Here is a 17,452-nt window from a genome sequence, read left to right as displayed (position 1 = left end):
CCACTGAACATTTTTCTTCTTTCACCAACAGCCTGCTGTCAATATTGGTGGGGGGAACCTTGAGGCTCATGAGCCAGCTCTTGTCAGTGATTTGCTGTCTCTAGGTTGAACTACTTTTAAAAATGCATACAATTGAATTCCTGGCTGGCATTGCTGGAGACCAAAGTGAAATGATGTGGGTGAGCAGCCATGCTTTTCAGTCTGAGTGCTGACAGAGGAGAGCCTGGCTGAGGGACTCCATTCTTTGCCCTCCTCAAGGTTTGTTAGTCAGAAGGAGTAATGCCTGGAAACCTTAACAGGAGTTCCAGCTTATCAGTGGGCATGGCAGTGAACCCCCTGGCTGCTTGGTATTCACCACAGTCAGATGGTCAAGTGTCAAAGTTCTGCTTGGAGTTTCTAGGGGAGACAGGAATTGAAGTAAGTAGGAAATTCAGACTGATGCAGTTAGCATAGAATCAGAGAAGCATTGAATGGGCTGGCTTGGAAGTGACCTCCAAAGATCATCCACTCCAATCCCCTCTGCAGTCAGCAAGGACATCCTCAACTAGGTAAGGTTACCCAGAGCCCTGTTGAGCCTCACCTTGAATATCTCAGTTGAAGGCTGTAAAGAGAAAAATCAACCCCAGCAACAATCAACCCCCCCCCAAAAAAAAAACCCCAAACCCAAACAACCAACAAACCCAAAACACAGCCAGACAAATCCAGCCCAAACCAGCAAACCTCCACAAGCCAGCAGAAGAGAATTTGCTGTTTATTCATAGAGTGCTTTGGGTTGGAAGGGACCTTCAAGGTCAGCCAGTTCCAACTCCCCTGCCATAGGCAGGGACAGCTTCCACTAGCCCAGGTTGCTCAAGGCTCCATCCATAGGAGGTGGTGTGAAGGTCTCATCCCTGAATGTTTTAGGGCCAGGCTGGATGTGGTGTTGGGCAGCCTGATCTAGAATCCTAGAATGAAGCAGGTTGGAAGAGAGCTCCAAGCTCAGCCAGCCCAACCTAGCACCCAGCCCTGCCCAACCAACCAGACCATGGCACTAAGTGCCCCAGCCAGGCTTGGCTTGATAGAATCATGGACTCTAGGGCAAAGATTGTAGCTGGGATAGTGCTGGGGCAGGGGAGAGAGCAGATGGTTGTTCATAGCTGTAAAGCAGAACAAAAGCTCTGCACCTGGAGGCTGTGCTGTGAGCTGGGCTGTTAGGGAGAGTAAGGAAACCATACAGAGAGTTCTGGGGAGAGCAGAGGGATAAAATTCAGACTTGCATGGAAAGGATTCACAGAACCATAGAATGGTTTGGGTTGGAAGGGACTTTAAAGATCATCCAGTTCCAATCACCCTTGCTATGGGCAGGGACACCTGCCACAAGCCCAGGGTACTCAAGGCCTCATCCATCCTGGCCTTGAACACCTCCAGGGAGGGGGCACCCACGACCTTCCTTGGCAGCCTGTGCCAGTGTCTCAGGACAGGCATTAAAAAGCTCTGAGCTCTTCAAAAGGCTGCAAAACCTCCTTCTAACTCCCAAAAGGGAGTCTATAAATTCAAGCACTCAAAGCAGTCAGTGCTGATCTACCTGCTCTTGCCTCAGCTGCTCTTTTACTCTCCCCCTCTTCTCCTAGAAGCTGTTTTCTTTCCTGAGAATTCCTATGGCAAAAGGAGCTGGATGGATTAGAGGCAGCTCCTGTTAGTGACCATCAGCTCATTAACACTGTGACATTTTCTGTTGCTTTTTCAAGGTAAAAAAAAGGTCATGAACTATTTATGTCAGTTTGAACTGGTCAGAGCTCTGCTCTGCAATCTTCATGAATAAGAATTGGCTCCAGCATCTCAGTGTGGCTGCTGCTGAAGACAGTGAATATATCAAAATGTCATCTGAGAAGATCATTTGGAGCCTGCCCACCACCTCCTGGTGGATGCCAGGACTCACCCAGTTTAAGATGTCTTACTGCCTTTAATTCTGTTATCATAACAGATCATAGAATCAAGCAGGTTGGAAGAGAGCTCCAAGCTCATCCAGTCCAACCTAGAACTTAGCCCTATCCAATAAACCTGACCATGGCACTAAGTGCCCCAGCCAGGCTTGGCTTCAACACCTCCAGGGATGGTGACTCCACCACCTCCCTGGGCAGCCCATTCCAATGCCAATCACTCTGTGTCAAGAACTTCCTCCTAACATCCAGCCTAGACCAACTCCTTTCCTGCTGGGGCAGCTTCCAGCCATTCTGCCCCAAGCCTGAGCTCCTTTGCTGCTGGGGCAGCTTCCAGCCACTCTGCCCCAAACCTGAGCTCCTTTCCTGCTGGGGCAGTTTGCAGCCACTCTGCCCCAAGCCTGAGCTCCTTTATTGCTGGGGCAGTTTGCAGCCACTCTGCCCCAAACCTGAGCTCCTTTCCAGCTGGGGCAGTTTGCAGCCACTCTGCCCCAAACCTGAGCTCCTTTGCTGCTGGGGCAGTTTGCAGCCACTCTGCCCCAAGCCTGAGCTCCTTTATTGCTGGGCAGTTTGCAGCCACTCTGCCCCAAACCTGAGCTCCTTTCCTGCAGGGGCAGTTTGCAGCCACTCTGCCCCAAGCCTGAGCTCCTTTCCTGCTGGGGCAGTTTGCAGCCACTCTGCCCCAAGCCTGAGCTCCTTTATTGCTGGGCAGTTTGCAGGCACTCTGCCCCAAGCCTGAGCTCCTTTCCTGCAGGGGCAGTTTGCAGCCACTCTGCCCCAAGCCTGAGCTCCTTTCCAGCTGGGGCAGTTTGCAGCCACTCTGCCCCAAGCCTGAGCTCCTTTATTGCTGGGCAGCTTCCAGCCACTCTGCCCCAAACCTGAGCTCCTTTCCTGCTGGGGCAGTTTGCAGCCACTCTGCCCCAAGCCTGAGCTCCTTTCCAGCTGGGGCAGTTTGCAGCCACTCTGCCCCAAGCCTGAGCTCCTTTCCTGCAGGGGCAGTTTGCAGCCACTCTGCCCCAAGCCTGAGCTCCTTTCCTGCAGGGGCAGTTTGCAGCCACTCTGCCCCAAGCCTGAGCTCCTTTCCTGCTGGGGCAGTTTGCAGCCACTCTGCCCCAAGCCTGAGCTCCTTTATTGCTGGGCAGTTTGCAGCCACTCTGCCCCAAACCTGAGCTCCTTTCCTGCTGGGGCTGTTTGCAGCCACTCTGCCCCAAGCCTGAGCTCCTTTATTGCTGGGGCAGCTTCCAGCCACTCTGCCCCAAACCTGAGCTCCTTTCCAGCTGGGGCAGTTTGCAGCCACTCTGCCCCAAGCCTGAGCTCCTTTATTGCTGGGCAGTTTGCAGCCACTCTGCCCCAAACCTGAGCTCCTTTCCTGCAGGGGCAGTTTGCAGCCACTCTGCCCCAAGCCTGGAGCCTTCATGGAGTTGTTGTGACCCAAGGGCAGCACCCAGCACTTGGCCTTGTTGAGTCTCATCCATTCAGCCTGGCCAGATCCCTCTGGAGAGCTGTGAGGGTTATTTTAGTGGTAAAATCTAAGCCCACCAACAATTTACTCTCCTTGTATCACTTTATCCAGTCCAGGGCAGTTCAGCAGATGAGGAGGGGTAAACCTGTCAGCCTGGTGTGAAATGGTTCAGCAACTGCTGGCATTTCCTTCCCGTGCAACCTGTGGGAGGGTTGAGGTAAAAAAAACACAAGGAAAAAGAAATGGGTGTGGGGCTGATGTCTGCTGTGAAGCTAAGCTGAGAGAGTTGGAGTTGTTCACCCTGGAGGAACGAAGGCTCCAGAGAGAGCTTCTGGTGGCTTCAGTGCTTGAAGGAGCTGAAGAGAAAGCTGGGGGCAGACTTTCGAGCAGAGCCTGCTGTGGTAGGATAAGTGGTGATGGTTTGAAACTAAAAGAGGGAGATTGAGACTAGAAAGAAGAAATATTTGACACTGAGTGTTGTGACACCCTGGCCCAGTTTGCCCAGAGAGGTGGTAGCTGCCCCATCCCTGGAATCATTCCAGGTGAGGACCTTTGGGTGTCTGAGCAACCTTCTCTAATTGCAGCTGTCCCTGCTGAGTGCAGTGGGTGGGACAAGACGACCTTTAACAGTCCTTTATTATGAGGAAGTTGCTGGCAGAGAGAGTGATTGGCATTGGAATGGGCTGCCCAGGGAGGTGGTGGAGTGGCCGTGGCTGGAGGTGTTGCAGCCAAGCCTGGCTGGGGCACTTAGTGCCATGGTGTGGTTGGTTGGGCAGGGCTGGGTGCTAGGCTGGGCTGGCTGAGCTTGGAGCTCTCTTCCAACCTGCTTGATTCCACGATTCTGTTATTTGCAGAAGAAGCACCCAGCCAGGACGTGGGGAGAGAATGTGCCACGGTAGTGCTGAGTGTCAGGCATGGTGCAGAAGCTGTGCTGTGATCATAGAATCAACCAGGTTGGAAGAGACCTCCAAGATCATCCAGTCCAACCTATCCCCCAGCCCTAGCCAGTCAACCAGACCATGGCACTAAGTGCCTCATCCAGTCTCTTCTTGAACACCTCCAGGGACGGTGCCTCCACCATCTCCCTGGGCAGCCCATTCCAATGCCAATCACTCTCTCTGTGAAGAACTTCCTCCTCACATCCAGCCTATACTTCCCCCAGCACAACTTGAGGCTGTGTCCCCTTGTTCTATTTGTGGTTGTCTGGGAGAAGAGGCCAACCCCCATCTGGCTACAGTGTCCCTTCAGGTAGTTGTAGACAGCAGTGAGGTCAGCAATCCAGTGATCTGCCTGCCTTCTGGGGCTTTTTCCTTTGGGATATGGAAGTTGTCCCACTGTGGGAAACCTTAGGTCAGCTGTTTCCAGAGAAATGTGCTCCTGATGGCTGTGGCAGCAGGCTCTGGGTCAGCAGCAGGTTCTTGGGTCAGCAGCAGGTTCTGGGTCAGCAGCAGGCTCTGGGTCAGCAGCAGGCTCTGGGTCAGCAGCAGGTTCTGGGTCAGCAGCAGGTTCTGGGTCAGCAGCAGGCTCTGGGTCAGCAGCAGGTTCTGGGTCAGCAGCAGGTTCTGGGTCAGCAGCAGGTTCTGTCTGCTGGGCTGGAGAAGTTCTTTCAACTGAATAGGTGGTTGCAGGTCCTGCTGAAGCAGTTCCACAGGAATTGACACTGGCTACTAAAGGATGTTGCCTGCCTGGGAAATTGCAGCCTTGGGAGCAGTAAAGGGGTAATTATGGGGTGTGTCCCCTGAGGGTTGCCTGCTGTTGATAGCAGCCTTCCTGAAGGGCAGAGGTGGGTCTTGTGACACTTGGGGCTTCCAGCACACATCGTTTCTTGCATGTGTGCAGTGCCAGAGGGCTGAGTTGTATTTTGCTGTCTCTCATATTTACTTCACACTGGAAACTGAGGGGTTTTGCTGAGAAAAAAACCACCCAGGGTGGTTCATAGAACCATGAAGTGCTTTGGGTTGGAAGGGACCTTCAAGATTATCCAGTTCCAACCCCCCTGGTGTGGACAGGGACATCTCCCACCAGTCTGCATTGCCTGGTCCCAGGCAGAGGCCATGCACAGCTTCCCTCAGCAACCTGTGCCACTGTGTCCCCTCACTCGAAAGAATTTCTTCCTAACCTGCAGGCTCAGTCTCCCCTCTTCCAGCTCAAATTCATTCCTCCTCATCCTGTCACCCCCAGCCCTTGTCAGAAGTCCTTCCCCAGCTCTCCTGTAGCCTCCTTCAGGTACTGGAAGGCAGCTCTAAGGTCTCCCTGCAGCCTTGATAGAAGTGAGAAGTTAATGGAGGCAGGGATTGATGAAGCAAAGTGGAGGTTGGGGAGTGCAGTTCTGGTCCACTGACCTGCTGTGGGTGGGAACAGGATGGGTAGGGCTCCCCAGCAGCCCTGCTCCAGTCCTCCTTGTAATGTTTGGTGACTGAGCAGCATGGTTTGAAACAACCTAAGCATGAAGTGTGGGTAAAAGTGCAGCTGTTCTCAGAGGAGGCTGTGGTGAGGACCAGCAAGTAGATGGCAGTGCCTGACGTGGGGCTGCGTGAAGCTCTGGCGCCGCTGCTGCTTCTCCACGGTGCACAAACCCCTCCATACAGAATGTCCTGTCACTGCCTGACACTTCCCCAGCAGCTGCTGCTGTACAAACACATGGCCTGGGCACAGTTTGGTCTCTCTGAGTGGAGAAAACTTTATGTGTCCCTTAATGAAGCCATTAGCACAAAGTGAACCAGGCTGAAGCTCCCAGCAGTGTGATGTTGTTCGTCGCTTCATGACCTAGCGTAAAGCTGGAGTGCTCCTGCTGATGTTGTGCTTGATTCACAGCTCCAGGCTGGGTGGGGAATGGCTGAGAGCAGCCCTGAGGAACAGACCCTGGGGGTCTGGGCTGATGCAAAGCTCCACAGGAGCCTGCAGTGTGAGTGCAGCCCAGACACAACCCTGTGCTGGGCTGCAGCCAGAGCAGTGTGGGCACAGGGCAAGGGAGGGGATTCTGCCCCTTGGCTCTTCTCTCCTCACACCCCACCTGCACTCCTGGGGGCAGTTCTGCAGCCCCCAGCACAAGCAGCACATGGAAGTGTTGGAGCCAGTGCAGAGGAGGCCATGAGGATGCTGAGAGGGCTGCAGCAGCTCTGCTGTGAGCACAGGCTGAGAGAGTTGGGGCTGTGCAGGCTGGAGAGGAGAAGGCTTGGAGGAGAGCTTGGAGTGACCTTGCAGGATCTGAGGGGGGCTGCAGGAGGGCTGGGGAGGGACTATTGACAAGGGCTTGGAATGAGAGGACAAGGAGTAATGGGTTTGAACTGGCAGAGAAGAGATTCAAACTAGGTGTTAGGAAAGGGTTCTTTGCAGTGAGGGTGGTGATAGACTGGCACAGGTTGGGGGTGGTGAGACACTGGCACAGGTTTGGGGTGGTGAGACACTGGCACAGGTTACCCAGGGAGGTTGTGGAGCACAGAATCACCCAATGGGATCAAAGATCCCATTGGGTGATTCTGTGCTCCACAACCTCCCTGGAGGACTTCAGAACTAAGCTGGATGAGGCTTTGAGTGACCTGTTCTAGTGGGAGGTGTCCCTGCCTATGGCAGAGGGGTTGGAACTGGCTGAGCTTTGAGCTCCCTTCCAACCTAAACCATTCCATGCTTCTCTGATTCTGCAGAGCAGACAACTGTGCTTTGTGTTACACAAAAGCCCTGTCCTGGTCCCACTCCTGGCTGTTGGGCTGGGCCCAGAGGAGTGGCAGATTTACTGTAGTTTGAAGAGAAAGGCAGTGGAAGAGGCTTGGGTCTTTGGCTGGAGGTGACCTGTGCTGCTCCATGGGCTTGGCAGCCTCAGCTGTACCTTCAGCAAGTCCTTGTTGGTGCTGCCATAGGTGAGTGTGGTTTGAAAGCCATCACATACAGCATGTTCATAACCAGATGCAGAACTGGAGGTGGATGCTGGGCTTCTGGAGAGCAGGATGTTATCTTGAAGGACTGTCAAGCTTCCCAGGATGGCATCTGAGTCCATGAGGAGCCTGCAGGATCAGCCTGCTGCTGGGAGAGGAGCTGCTTTGCCTGTGTTGCAGGAACGCTGTTATCACAGGGACATCAGAATGGATTGGGTTGGGAGGGACCTTAAAGATCATCTAGTTCCAAACCCACCCCACCACAGGCAGGGATACCTTCCACTAGACCAGGTTGCTCAAGGCCCCAGCCAACCTGGCTTTGAGCAGTCCAGGCCTAGAGCCTCCACAACTTCTCTGTGCAACCTCTTCCAGTGCCTCACACCCTCTTGGGGAAGAATTTCATCCTAATGTCTAATCTAAATCCAGGTTCTTCCTGTTTGGAGCCATTACCTCTTGTCCTATCACTACATAGCCTTGCAAAAAGTCCCTCCCCAGCTTTCCTGTAGCCCCTTCAGGTATTGGAAGGCTGCCCTAAGGTCTCCCTGGAGCCTCCCCTTGTCCAGGCTGAACAGCTCCAACTCTGGGGCTGTCCCCACAGGGGAGAGTCTCCAGCCCTCTTGCAGCCTGCTGCTTGTTGTAGCATAGTATGTTGTGTTCTAGGAGTGACTGAACCACTCCTCCTTGAGTTGCTTCTTGGCTTGCAGACCACGGGCAGTAGGCTTCTGGCCACCCTTCAGCAAGTTCTGTTGAAGGAGGCAGGCACAAGGCTTGGGCAACTTAGTTTATCTCAGAAGAGAGGTGGACAGCAAAGAGCAGAGCTCACTGGGTGTTTCTCTGGCATTTGGTACAGAAAGAGAATTGCTGTTTTGGGCATGAACCTCATCCCCCTTCTCCTTTTCTTTGCTCTTTAGCTGCTCTTCAGGCCCTGAAGCGCAAGAAGAGGTACGAGAAGCAGCTGGCACAGATAGATGGCACCTTGTCAACGATTGAGTTCCAGAGGGAAGCCCTGGAGAATGCCAACACCAACACTGAAGTGCTCAAGAACATGGGCTTTGCTGCTAAAGCCATGAAAGCTGCTCATGACAACATGTGAGTTACTCCTCTGCCTTCCCTAGCCCCTTCAGCTTGTCATCACACAATTGTCAGGGCTGGAAGGGACCTCAAGGGTCATCCAGTTCCAACCCCTCTGCCTCAGGGACACCTCACACTAGATCAGATTGCCTAGAGTCACATCCAGCCTGGCCTTAAAGTCTTCCAGGGATGAGGCTTCCACTACCTCCACGGGCAGCCTGTTCCAGGCTCTCACCACCCTCATGGTGAAGAACTTCTTCCTGATGTCTAATCTCAGTCTCCCCTCCTCTAGCTTGGATCCATTCCCCCTAGTCCTGAAAAGTCCTGACACCCTAAAAAGTCCCTCCTCAGCTTTCCTACAGCCCCCTTCAGATATTGGAAGGGCACAATAAGGTCTCCTCAGAGCCTTCTCTTCTCCAGACTGAACAAGCCCAACTCTCTCAGCCTGTCATGTGGTGATCTGCTAAAGGCCAAGTGTTCCTCCACCAGAAGCAGAGCTGCAATAGCCAAATCTTCTTTTAAAAGGCTCTGACTGAAACAGGAAACACTTGTTCTGCTTCAGCATTGAGCAAAACATGCAAGCATTGATGCTTTCCCAGTTTGCCACCACTTTAAAGGGCTCAAAGCCACTGCCTGTGTCCAAAAGAGGCACACAAACAGCTGCAGTACAGTCTGAAGCATGTGGGAGGCTGCACCAGTTACAGATTGCACCTAGGCAGTAGCAAGAATTCTAAGCCTCAAGGGAAGAGTCAAACTTCAGTCTGTGCAGTGGAGCTTGTGTCTGTAGCAGTAATTAAAGCTGAGCTGCATTCTGGCTGTGTTGTACTTGCTCTGAAAGCAAACACTGTAGCTGGGATAATGCTGGGGCAGGGGAGAGAGCAGATGGTTGTTCATAGCAGTGAAGCAGAGCAAAAGCTCTTCACCTGGAGGCTCAGGGTGTTAGTGCTGTCAGCTGGGCTGTTAGGGAGAGTAAGGAAACCATACACAGAGTTCTGGGGAATGCAGAGGAGTAGGATTCAGACTTGCATGGAAAGGATTCACAGAACCATACAATGGTTTGGGTTGGAAGGGACCTTAAAGATCATCCAGTTCCAACCCCTCTGCCACAGGCAAGGACATCTGCCACAAGCCCAGGCTGCTCAAGGCCTCATCCAGCCTGGCCTTGAACACCTTAAAGGGTTGGACTTGATGATCTGTGAGGTCTCTTCCAACCCTGATGATACTGTGATACTGTGACCTCCAGGGAGGGGGCAGCCACAGCCCCTCCCTGGGCAATCTGTGCCAGTGTCTCTTCACCCTCACTGTGAAGAATTTCTTCCTGATCTCTCTTCAATCTCAAGCTTCAATCCATTGCTCCTCATCCTGTCACTACATGCTCCTGTTAAAAGTCCCTCCCCAGCAACCCTGTAGCCTCCTTCAGCTACTGCAAGGCTCCTTTAAGGTCTCCCTGGAGCCTTCTTTTCTCCAAGCTGATACCTTGGGAAAGGACCTTGTAAATATCCCCATGGTGTGACATTGCTACCAATCCCAGGGAGCAGAGTCTGATGTGTTGATGGGGAAAGTGCCTGACTGTATTGAATTCTTTCTCTTGCAGGGATATTGATAAAGTAGATGAATTAATGCAGGACATTGCAGAGCAGCAAGAGCTGGCAGATGAGATTTCAACAGCCATCTCCAAGCCAGTTGGATTCGGGGAGGAGTTTGATGAGGTATGCATTGAATTTGCCTCTCTTTGTATCACAGCATCACTGAGGTTGGAATAGAGCCCTGAGCTTCATAGATGGATAGTATGGTTTGGTTTGGAAGGAACCTTCAAGGATCAGCCTCTGCAACCTGAACTAGATTAAATGGTCCTGCTCTGGCAGGAGGGTTGGACTTGATGGTCTCTGGGGGTCCCTTCCAACCTCTGACTCCTGTGATCCTGTGACCCTGTGGTCCTTTGATCTTGTTCCAATCCCTCCCTGCCATCTTGTTCCAACCTCCCACCAGCCCAGGTTGCTCAAGGCCTTATCCAGCCTGGCCTTGAACACCTCCAGGGAGGCAGCATCCACAACCTCTCTGTCCAACCTGTGCCAGTGTCTCCCCACCCTCACTGGAAAGAACTTCTTCCTCATCTCCACTCTCAGTCTCTGCTCTCCCAGCTCAAAACTATTGTCCTTCATCCTGCCACTCCCAGCCCTTGTCAGAAGTTCCTCCCCAGCTCTCCTGGAGCCCTTTCTTCCTCTTTAGTCTAAGCCTGCCCTCCTCAATCTTCAAGATCATTGAGTCCAACCATTAACCCAACACTGCCAGGTCACCACTAAACCACCTCCCTTAGCACCACATCTGTGGTGGTTTTTCAACCCCTCCAGGGATGGGGACTCATAGGAGATGTTTCTTTCAAGACCTGCATATTGCATGTGTCTAGATGTGGTGCTGGGATATCAGACCTCTCCTAGAACCTGTTAGTAGCTGTTCCTGCCAGTCCTTCCTGCCCCTGTGACCCTGCTTTTGTGCTGAGAAGGGTCTGGATGGCCTGATCTGAGAATGGACTTTCTTCTTCGCTGCTTTCCTCATCCTCAGAGAGATCATCCAGAGGAATCCAGATGAAGAACCAGACTCCATTTACTGTGATCCTGTGTATTTAAGGTGCTTTCTTGAGTAATCTTGACCAGCTAAGTGACTTTCTTCCCTTTTTTCCCTCAGGATGAACTCATGGCAGAACTAGAGGAACTAGAACAAGAAGAGCTAGACAAAAACTTGCTGGAAATCAGTGGTCCTGAGACAGTACCACTACCAAATGTGCCCTCAATATCAATACCATCAAAGCCAGGTATGTGTGAACCCTCTACCAGAGGCATCTGGGGTTGTTCTAAAGAGGCTGATTTAGCTGCCAGCTCCTCAGATGGGGCAGATCTACCTGCAGGCAGTGCAGAGGCTTTGCTGCAAATGGCCTCATGAACCACATCCAGCACCATACCTCCATGGGGGTAACCTGCTTGTTCCTGAGGCCTGGAGCACCTCTGCTGTGAGGACAGGCTGAGGGAGCTGGGGGGGGGGTTCAGCTTGGAGAAGACTCTGGGGACACCTTAGAGCTGCTTTCCAGTACGTGAAGGGATCCTCCAGGAAAGCTGCAGAGGGACTTTTTGTAACGGTGTCTAGAGACAGGACAAGGGGGAAGGGTATGAAGGTGACACAGAGCAGAGTTAGACTGGAGCTTAGGATGAAGTTCTTCAGTTTGAAGGTGGTGAGAGTCTGGAATAGGTTTCCCAGGGAGCTTCCTGGAGGAGGTGTTCAAGACCAAGCTGAATGAAGCCTTGAGCAGCTGAGTCTTATTGAGAGGCTTCCCTGCCTCAACAAAAGGCTTGGAATTAGGTGATCTGTAGAGTCCCTTCCAAGCCAACCCAGTTGAGGGTTCTGTGATCTAAGCTTGCCAGAGCAGCAGCTGGGAAACCTGAGGCTGCTGGCTTGTGACAGCTGGGCATTTTGGTGGCTTGGCTGCTGGTTCTTTGGGGGGCTTGTTGGCAGAGGTTTTTGTGTTCTGGGCTGGTGACAGGTGGGAATTTGGGTTGGTTGTTGTTTCTTTGGGGGGGGTGTTGCTTGGTTTTGTTGTTTATTTGGGAGTTTTTGAGTTCTGGGGTTGGTGACAGGTGGGGATTTGGGTTGATTGTTTCTGGTTTCTTTAGGGGTTTGTTTGGTTTTGAGGTTGTTTGGTGTTTTTTGTGTTCTGGTTTGGTGACTGGTAGGGATTTGGGTTGATTTGTTTTGGTTTCTTTGGGGGTTTGCTTGGTTTTAAGGTTGTTTGGTGTTTTTTGTATTCTGGGCTGGTGACAGGTGGGGATTTCGGTTGATTTGTTTTGGTTTCTTTGGGGGTTTTGCTTGGTTTTGAGGTTGTTTGGTGTTTTTTGTGTTCTGGCATGGTGACTGGAGGGGATTTGGGTTGATTGGTTTTGGTTTCTTTGGGGGTTTGCTTGGTTTTGAGGTTGTTTGGTGTTTTTTGTGTTCTGGTTTGGTGACTGGTAAGGATTTGGGTTCATTTGTTTTGGTTTCTTTGGGGGTTTGCTTGGCTTTGAGGTTGTTTGGTGATTTTTGTGTTCTGGCTTGGTAACTGGAGGGGATTTGGTTTGATTGGCTTTGGTTTCTTTGGGGGTTTGCTTGGTGTTTTTTGTGTTCTGGGCTGGTGACAGGTGGGGATTTTGGTTGATTGTTTTTGGTTTCTTTGGGGGTTTGCTTGGTTTTGAGGTTGTTTGGTGGTTTTTGTGTTCTGAGTTGGTGACAGGTGGGGATTTTGGTTGATTGTGTTTGGTTTCTTTGGGGGTTTGCTTGGTTTTGAGGTTGTTTGGTGGTTTTTGTGTTCTGGCTTGGTGACAGGGGGTTTTGCTTGATTGTTGTTTCTTTGGGGGTTTGCTTGGTTTTGAGGTTGTTTGGTGTTTTTTGTGTTCTGGCTTGGTGACTGGAGGGGATTTGGGTTGATTGTTGTTTCTTTGGGGGGGGTTTGCTTGGTTTTGTTGTGTGTTTGGGGGGGGTTGTGTGTTTATTCTTTTTAAACCTGAGTTGTTTTCCACTTTAAAATAGATTTGATGTGCACTGGGATTAAAAGTTTAGTTCTGGTCCTCATGAGCTGGACTCTCAGAGGCACTGCTTTACCTGACAGGGCAGGTACAGGCTTAGTCTTTTGGCAGTCAGTAATGTGTGTTCTGAGCTGGAGCTGACTTTGTTCCCTCCTTTGGATCCACTGAATGGAAAATGGACCTCAGCTCTCCTGCTTTCCCCCATCTCAGCAGCTGTCTGGATCCTGACTTAGTCTAAATGAGATTCTAGTTTTTGCTGTTGCCTGTCAGCTGAGTTGCTGTTAGAAGGAATTCAGGCAGAAGCTGAGTTGGGAAGAGCTTAATATAGCAAAGCAAATTCCAAACTTGTACAAGTAAGTGATGGGACTTGAGTTTGCCTTAGAGCTGAGTCAGTTCTCTTCCACAAATGTTTGGTTTGGAATCAGTGTGAATTGTTTGACTCTCTTACCCCCTTGGGAACAAAACCACTCTGAGGAAATGACATCTTTGCCTTGGTATTTTCCACAATCACTGCAGCTATTCCTGGGCTAAAAACCTTTTTGCTGAGTTAATGGTTCTCATCTCCAGAAACTGGACTTGGCAGCTTATGACAAATAGCAGCATTTACTGCCCTGGAAGGACCCAAAAACTGACAACAAGGCAGCCTGCAGCCTGCTGCTGAGCATCCACTACCAAGCAGCTAGTGGGGAGGGTGGCAGGAGGTGAGGAGCACCTACCCAGTGCTGAACAGCTTGACCCAGCACAGGAGTTGGAGGTCTTGCTGGTTGCTAAGGGGTTGGAGATTTTGACCCAGCAGAGGAGTTGGAGGTCTTGCTGGTTGCCAAGAGGTTGGAGAGCTTGACCCAACAGAGGAGTTGGAGGTCTTGCTGGTAGCTAAGGGGTTGGAGAGCTTGACCCAACAGAGGAGATGGAGGCCTTGCTGGTTGCCAAGGGATTGAAGAACTTGACCCAACAGAGAAGTTGGAGGTCTTGCTGGTTGCCAAGGGGTTGGAGAGCTTGACCCAAGAGAGGAGTTGGAGGCCTTGCTGGTTGCCAAGGGGTTGGAGAGCTTGACCCAAGAGAGGAGTTGGAGGCCTTGCTGGTTGCCAAGGGGTTGGAGAGCTTGACCCAAGAGAGGAGTTGGAGGTCTTGCTGGTTGCCAAGGGGTTGAAAAACTTGACCCAACACAGGAGTTAGAAGTCTCCTAATTCTGATGGGATCATTCAGGTTGGAAAAGGCCTCTTAACATTATCAAGTCCAACCTTCTACCCAGCACCTCCATGGCCACTAGGCTGTGTAGCTAAGTGCCACATCTGCTTGCTTTTTGAACATCTCCATGGATGGAGGCTCCACCACCTCCCTGGGCAGCCTGTTCCAGTGCCTGAGAACCTTTCATGAAAGGCATTTTTCCTAATATCCAACCTAAACCTCTCCTGGTGCAGCTGGAGGCCACTTCCTCTTGTCCTCTTGATGGTTACTTTGGAGAAGAGGCCAACACCAGCCTCACTGCAGCCTCCTTTTGAGGAGTTATTGGGAGCAGTGACAGCCTCCCCAAAGCCTCCTCTACTGTAGACTAAACAACCCCAGCTCCCTCTGCCTGTCCTCACCAGACCTTCTCTCCAAACTTCTCACCAGCATTGTTGCCCTTTTTCTGTACCCACTCCAGCACCTTAATGTCTTTCTTATCCTGCAGTGCCCAAAGCTGGTCCTCTTTGGGGGACTTCTAGATGGAATCAGACAACCAGAAGCAGAACAAGGGGGCACAGCCTCAAGTTGTGCTGGGGGAAGTATAGGCTGGATGTTGTTAGGAAGTTGCTGGCAGAGAGAGTGATTGGCATTGGAATGGGCTGCCCAGGGAGGTGGTGGAGTGGCTGTGGCTGGAGGTGTTCTTGCCAAGCCTGGCTGGGGCACTTAGTGCCATGGTGTGGTTGGTTGGGCAGGGCTGGGTGCTAGGTTGGGCTGGCTGAGCTTGGAGCTCTCTTCCAACCTGCGTGGTTCTATGATTAATTTTGGTGAGAGAGAAACTCTGATACTGGAGACATCAGACAGACTTCTGTGAGCAACTGTGCTCAGCACTGCTCAGGCCACCCCTTGAGTGCTGTGTCCAGTTCTGGGCTCCCCCATTCAAGAGAGCTGTTGAGGTGCTGGAAGGTGTTTGGAGAAGGGCAGCAAGGCTGGGGAGGGGCCTGGAGCACAGCCCTGGGAGGAGAGGCTGAGGGAGCTGGGGGGGTGCAGCCTGCCGAAGAGGAGGCTCAGGGCAGAGCTCATTGCTGCCTGCAGCTGCCTGCAGGGAGGCTGTAGCCAGGTGGGGTTGGGCTCTGCTGCCAGGCAGCCAGGGACAGAACAAGGGGACAGAGTCTCAAGCTGTGCCAGGGTAGGTCTAGGCTGGATGTGAGGAGGAAGTTGCTGTCAGAGAGAGTGATTGGCATTGGAATGGGCTGCCCAGGGAGGTGGTGGAGTGGCTGTGGCTGGAGGTGTTGCAGCCAAGCCTGGCTGGGGCACTTAGTGCCATGGTGTGGTTGGTTGGGCAGGGCTGGGTGCTAGGTTGAGCTGGCTGAGCTTGGAGCTCTCTTCCACCCTGCTTGATTCTATGCTAAGCTTCTCACTCATCTTCTTTCCTTTTAATATTTTGCAGCCAAGAAGAAAGAAGAAGAAGAGGATGATGACATGAAAGAGCTGGAAGCTTGGGCAGGAACTATGTAACCACAACAATTACCTGGCTGGAATAAGAAAAAACCCCAAGAATAGAAACAAACAACAACAAAAAAAAAGTCACAACAAAACAAAAGACTTTGATTACCTGTTCTGGGTGCAAATGTGTTGTGTTGAGGAGAAAAAAAGCAGAAGCAAAATGTCTTTACCTTTTAATTTTAACCCAAAGCAGTGGGAACTGCATTGCTGGGTTCATGTTTCCTTTCTGTCCTGCATTAGCATGGTCTGCCCAAAGGGAAGGCTAAAAAGGGGGGGGTGGGGGGAGCAGGAGGCATTTGCCTGCAGCTGATACGGTTCAATTGGTGTAGAAAAACCAGAACTAAAAGGTGATTGCTTGAAAAAATAAACCCCAAAATCAAACCTTCAGCTTTTTTGGGACTGTGCTGCTGCCACTGCTGGATCTTCATCTTCAGAGTCTGGGCTGTGTTGAAGCGAAATAAGCTGATTAAACAACCCAGCCCTAGCCCTGCTCTGGTTTTAAGTCAGTTTTAGTGTGTCTAGAAGTCTTGTAAAGCATTTGAAGTCTTGAGCCACCCATGGGTGGCTTCTCCTCTTTAGGTGCAAGAATGCTTTAGGTTTTTAGTCCTTGGCAAGCTCTCTTTGTGTCCCTGGACTGATGTGTGGCCAACCTCGTGTCTGTCACCGCCACAGCCTTGTCACTGTCCCTGTTTCAAGTTGGTGATCTTGATTGGCAGTCTGGGAGGGAAGGGAGGGGGAGGGAAGGATTCAGTTTCAGTTGTACATTTGGGTTTTTTTTCTACCTAGCACTACGATGTTGATGCTTTTGTTTTGGTTCCTTTTTTTGGTTTGGTTTTCTTTTTGGTGATAATTGATAACCCATTCAGATACATGCACACAGAAACTCCTATGGATTGCACTGTATTAAATATCTTGATTAATTTTCAGCCCTGGCTGCTCTCTTGTCATTTTCTTTGTTGGAGCCAGCTGGCTGGGATTTAAGTCACAGGGCATGGCTTGGTGTAGGAAATCAGAGGGCATCACCTGTGGAGAAAGTCACAAGACAGCACTCGTGGAGAAACAGAGGTGGTGGAGTGGCTGTGGCTGGAGGTGTTGCAGCCAAGCCTGGCTGGGGCACTTAGTGCCATGGTCTGGTTGATTGGGCAGGGCTGGGTGCTAGGTTGGGCTGGGTGAGCTTGGAGCTCTCTTCCAACCTGCTTGATTCTGTGAAACAACCCAACAAGCCCAAGCAGTGCTACAGAATGGAGACAGAGTGGCTAAGAGCAACCAGGCAGAGAGGGAGCTGGGGCTGCTGGGAGAGAGGAGCTGCAGTGGAGGCAGCAGTGCCCAGGTGGGCAGCAGAGCCAATGGCATCCTGGGCTGGCTCAGGAGCAGTGTGGGCAGCAGGACAAGGGAGGTTCTTCTGCCCCTGTGCTCAGCACTGCTCAGGCCACCCCTGGAGTGCTGTGTCCAGTTCTGGGCTCCTGAATTGCAGAGAGCTGTTGAGGTGCTGGAAGGTGTTTGGAGAAGGGCAGCAAGGCTGGGGAGGGGCCTGGAGCACAGCCCTGTGAGGAGAGGCTGAGGGAGCTGGGGGGGTGCAGCCTGCAGCAGAGGAGGCTCAGGGCAGAGCTGATTGCTGCCTGCAGCTGCCTGCAGGGAGGCTGTAGCCAGGTGGGGTTGGGCTCTGCTGCCAGGCAGCCAGCAGCAGCAGAAAGGGACAGAGGCTCAAGCTGTGGCAGGGCAGGTCTGGGCTGGATGTGAGGAGGAAGTTGTTGCAAGAGAAAGTCATTTCAGGCTTTTCTGTGTGCCTCTCCTGGTCTTCTCCCTCACAGAGGCTCCTTCTGGGACTGTTTCAAGATGCATTCAAGTGCAGGAACCTTCAGTGTGATGTTAAGCAGGCAGCAAAGCAGAGGGGCTCCATTAGCTGCT

At 51.9% G+C, this 17,452-nt stretch overlaps 1 protein-coding gene across 1 annotated transcript in view; it reads left to right on the top strand.

Annotated features, from left to right (window-relative positions):
- The window catches only part of CHMP4B (charged multivesicular body protein 4B), a 35,449-nt gene extending 18,979 nt beyond the window's left edge, over window positions 1–16,470 (top strand). Inside the window, exons 2-5 of the mRNA XM_064167766.1 lie at window positions 8,165–8,342; window positions 9,919–10,033; window positions 11,010–11,136; window positions 15,489–16,470. Of these exons, the coding sequence (XP_064023836.1) occupies window positions 8,165–8,342; window positions 9,919–10,033; window positions 11,010–11,136; window positions 15,489–15,556 (488 nt within the window). The 3' untranslated portion in view covers window positions 15,557–16,470. The remainder of the gene's footprint in view (window positions 1–8,164; window positions 8,343–9,918; window positions 10,034–11,009; window positions 11,137–15,488) is intronic.
- Window positions 16,471–17,452: the final 982 nt, after the last annotated feature.

Source organism: Pogoniulus pusillus, chromosome 29 (assembly GCF_015220805.1).
Source record: "Pogoniulus pusillus isolate bPogPus1 chromosome 29, bPogPus1.pri, whole genome shotgun sequence".
Lineage (NCBI taxonomy): Eukaryota > Metazoa > Chordata > Aves > Piciformes > Lybiidae > Pogoniulus > Pogoniulus pusillus.
This window is presented reverse-complemented; position numbering and strand designations above follow the sequence as displayed.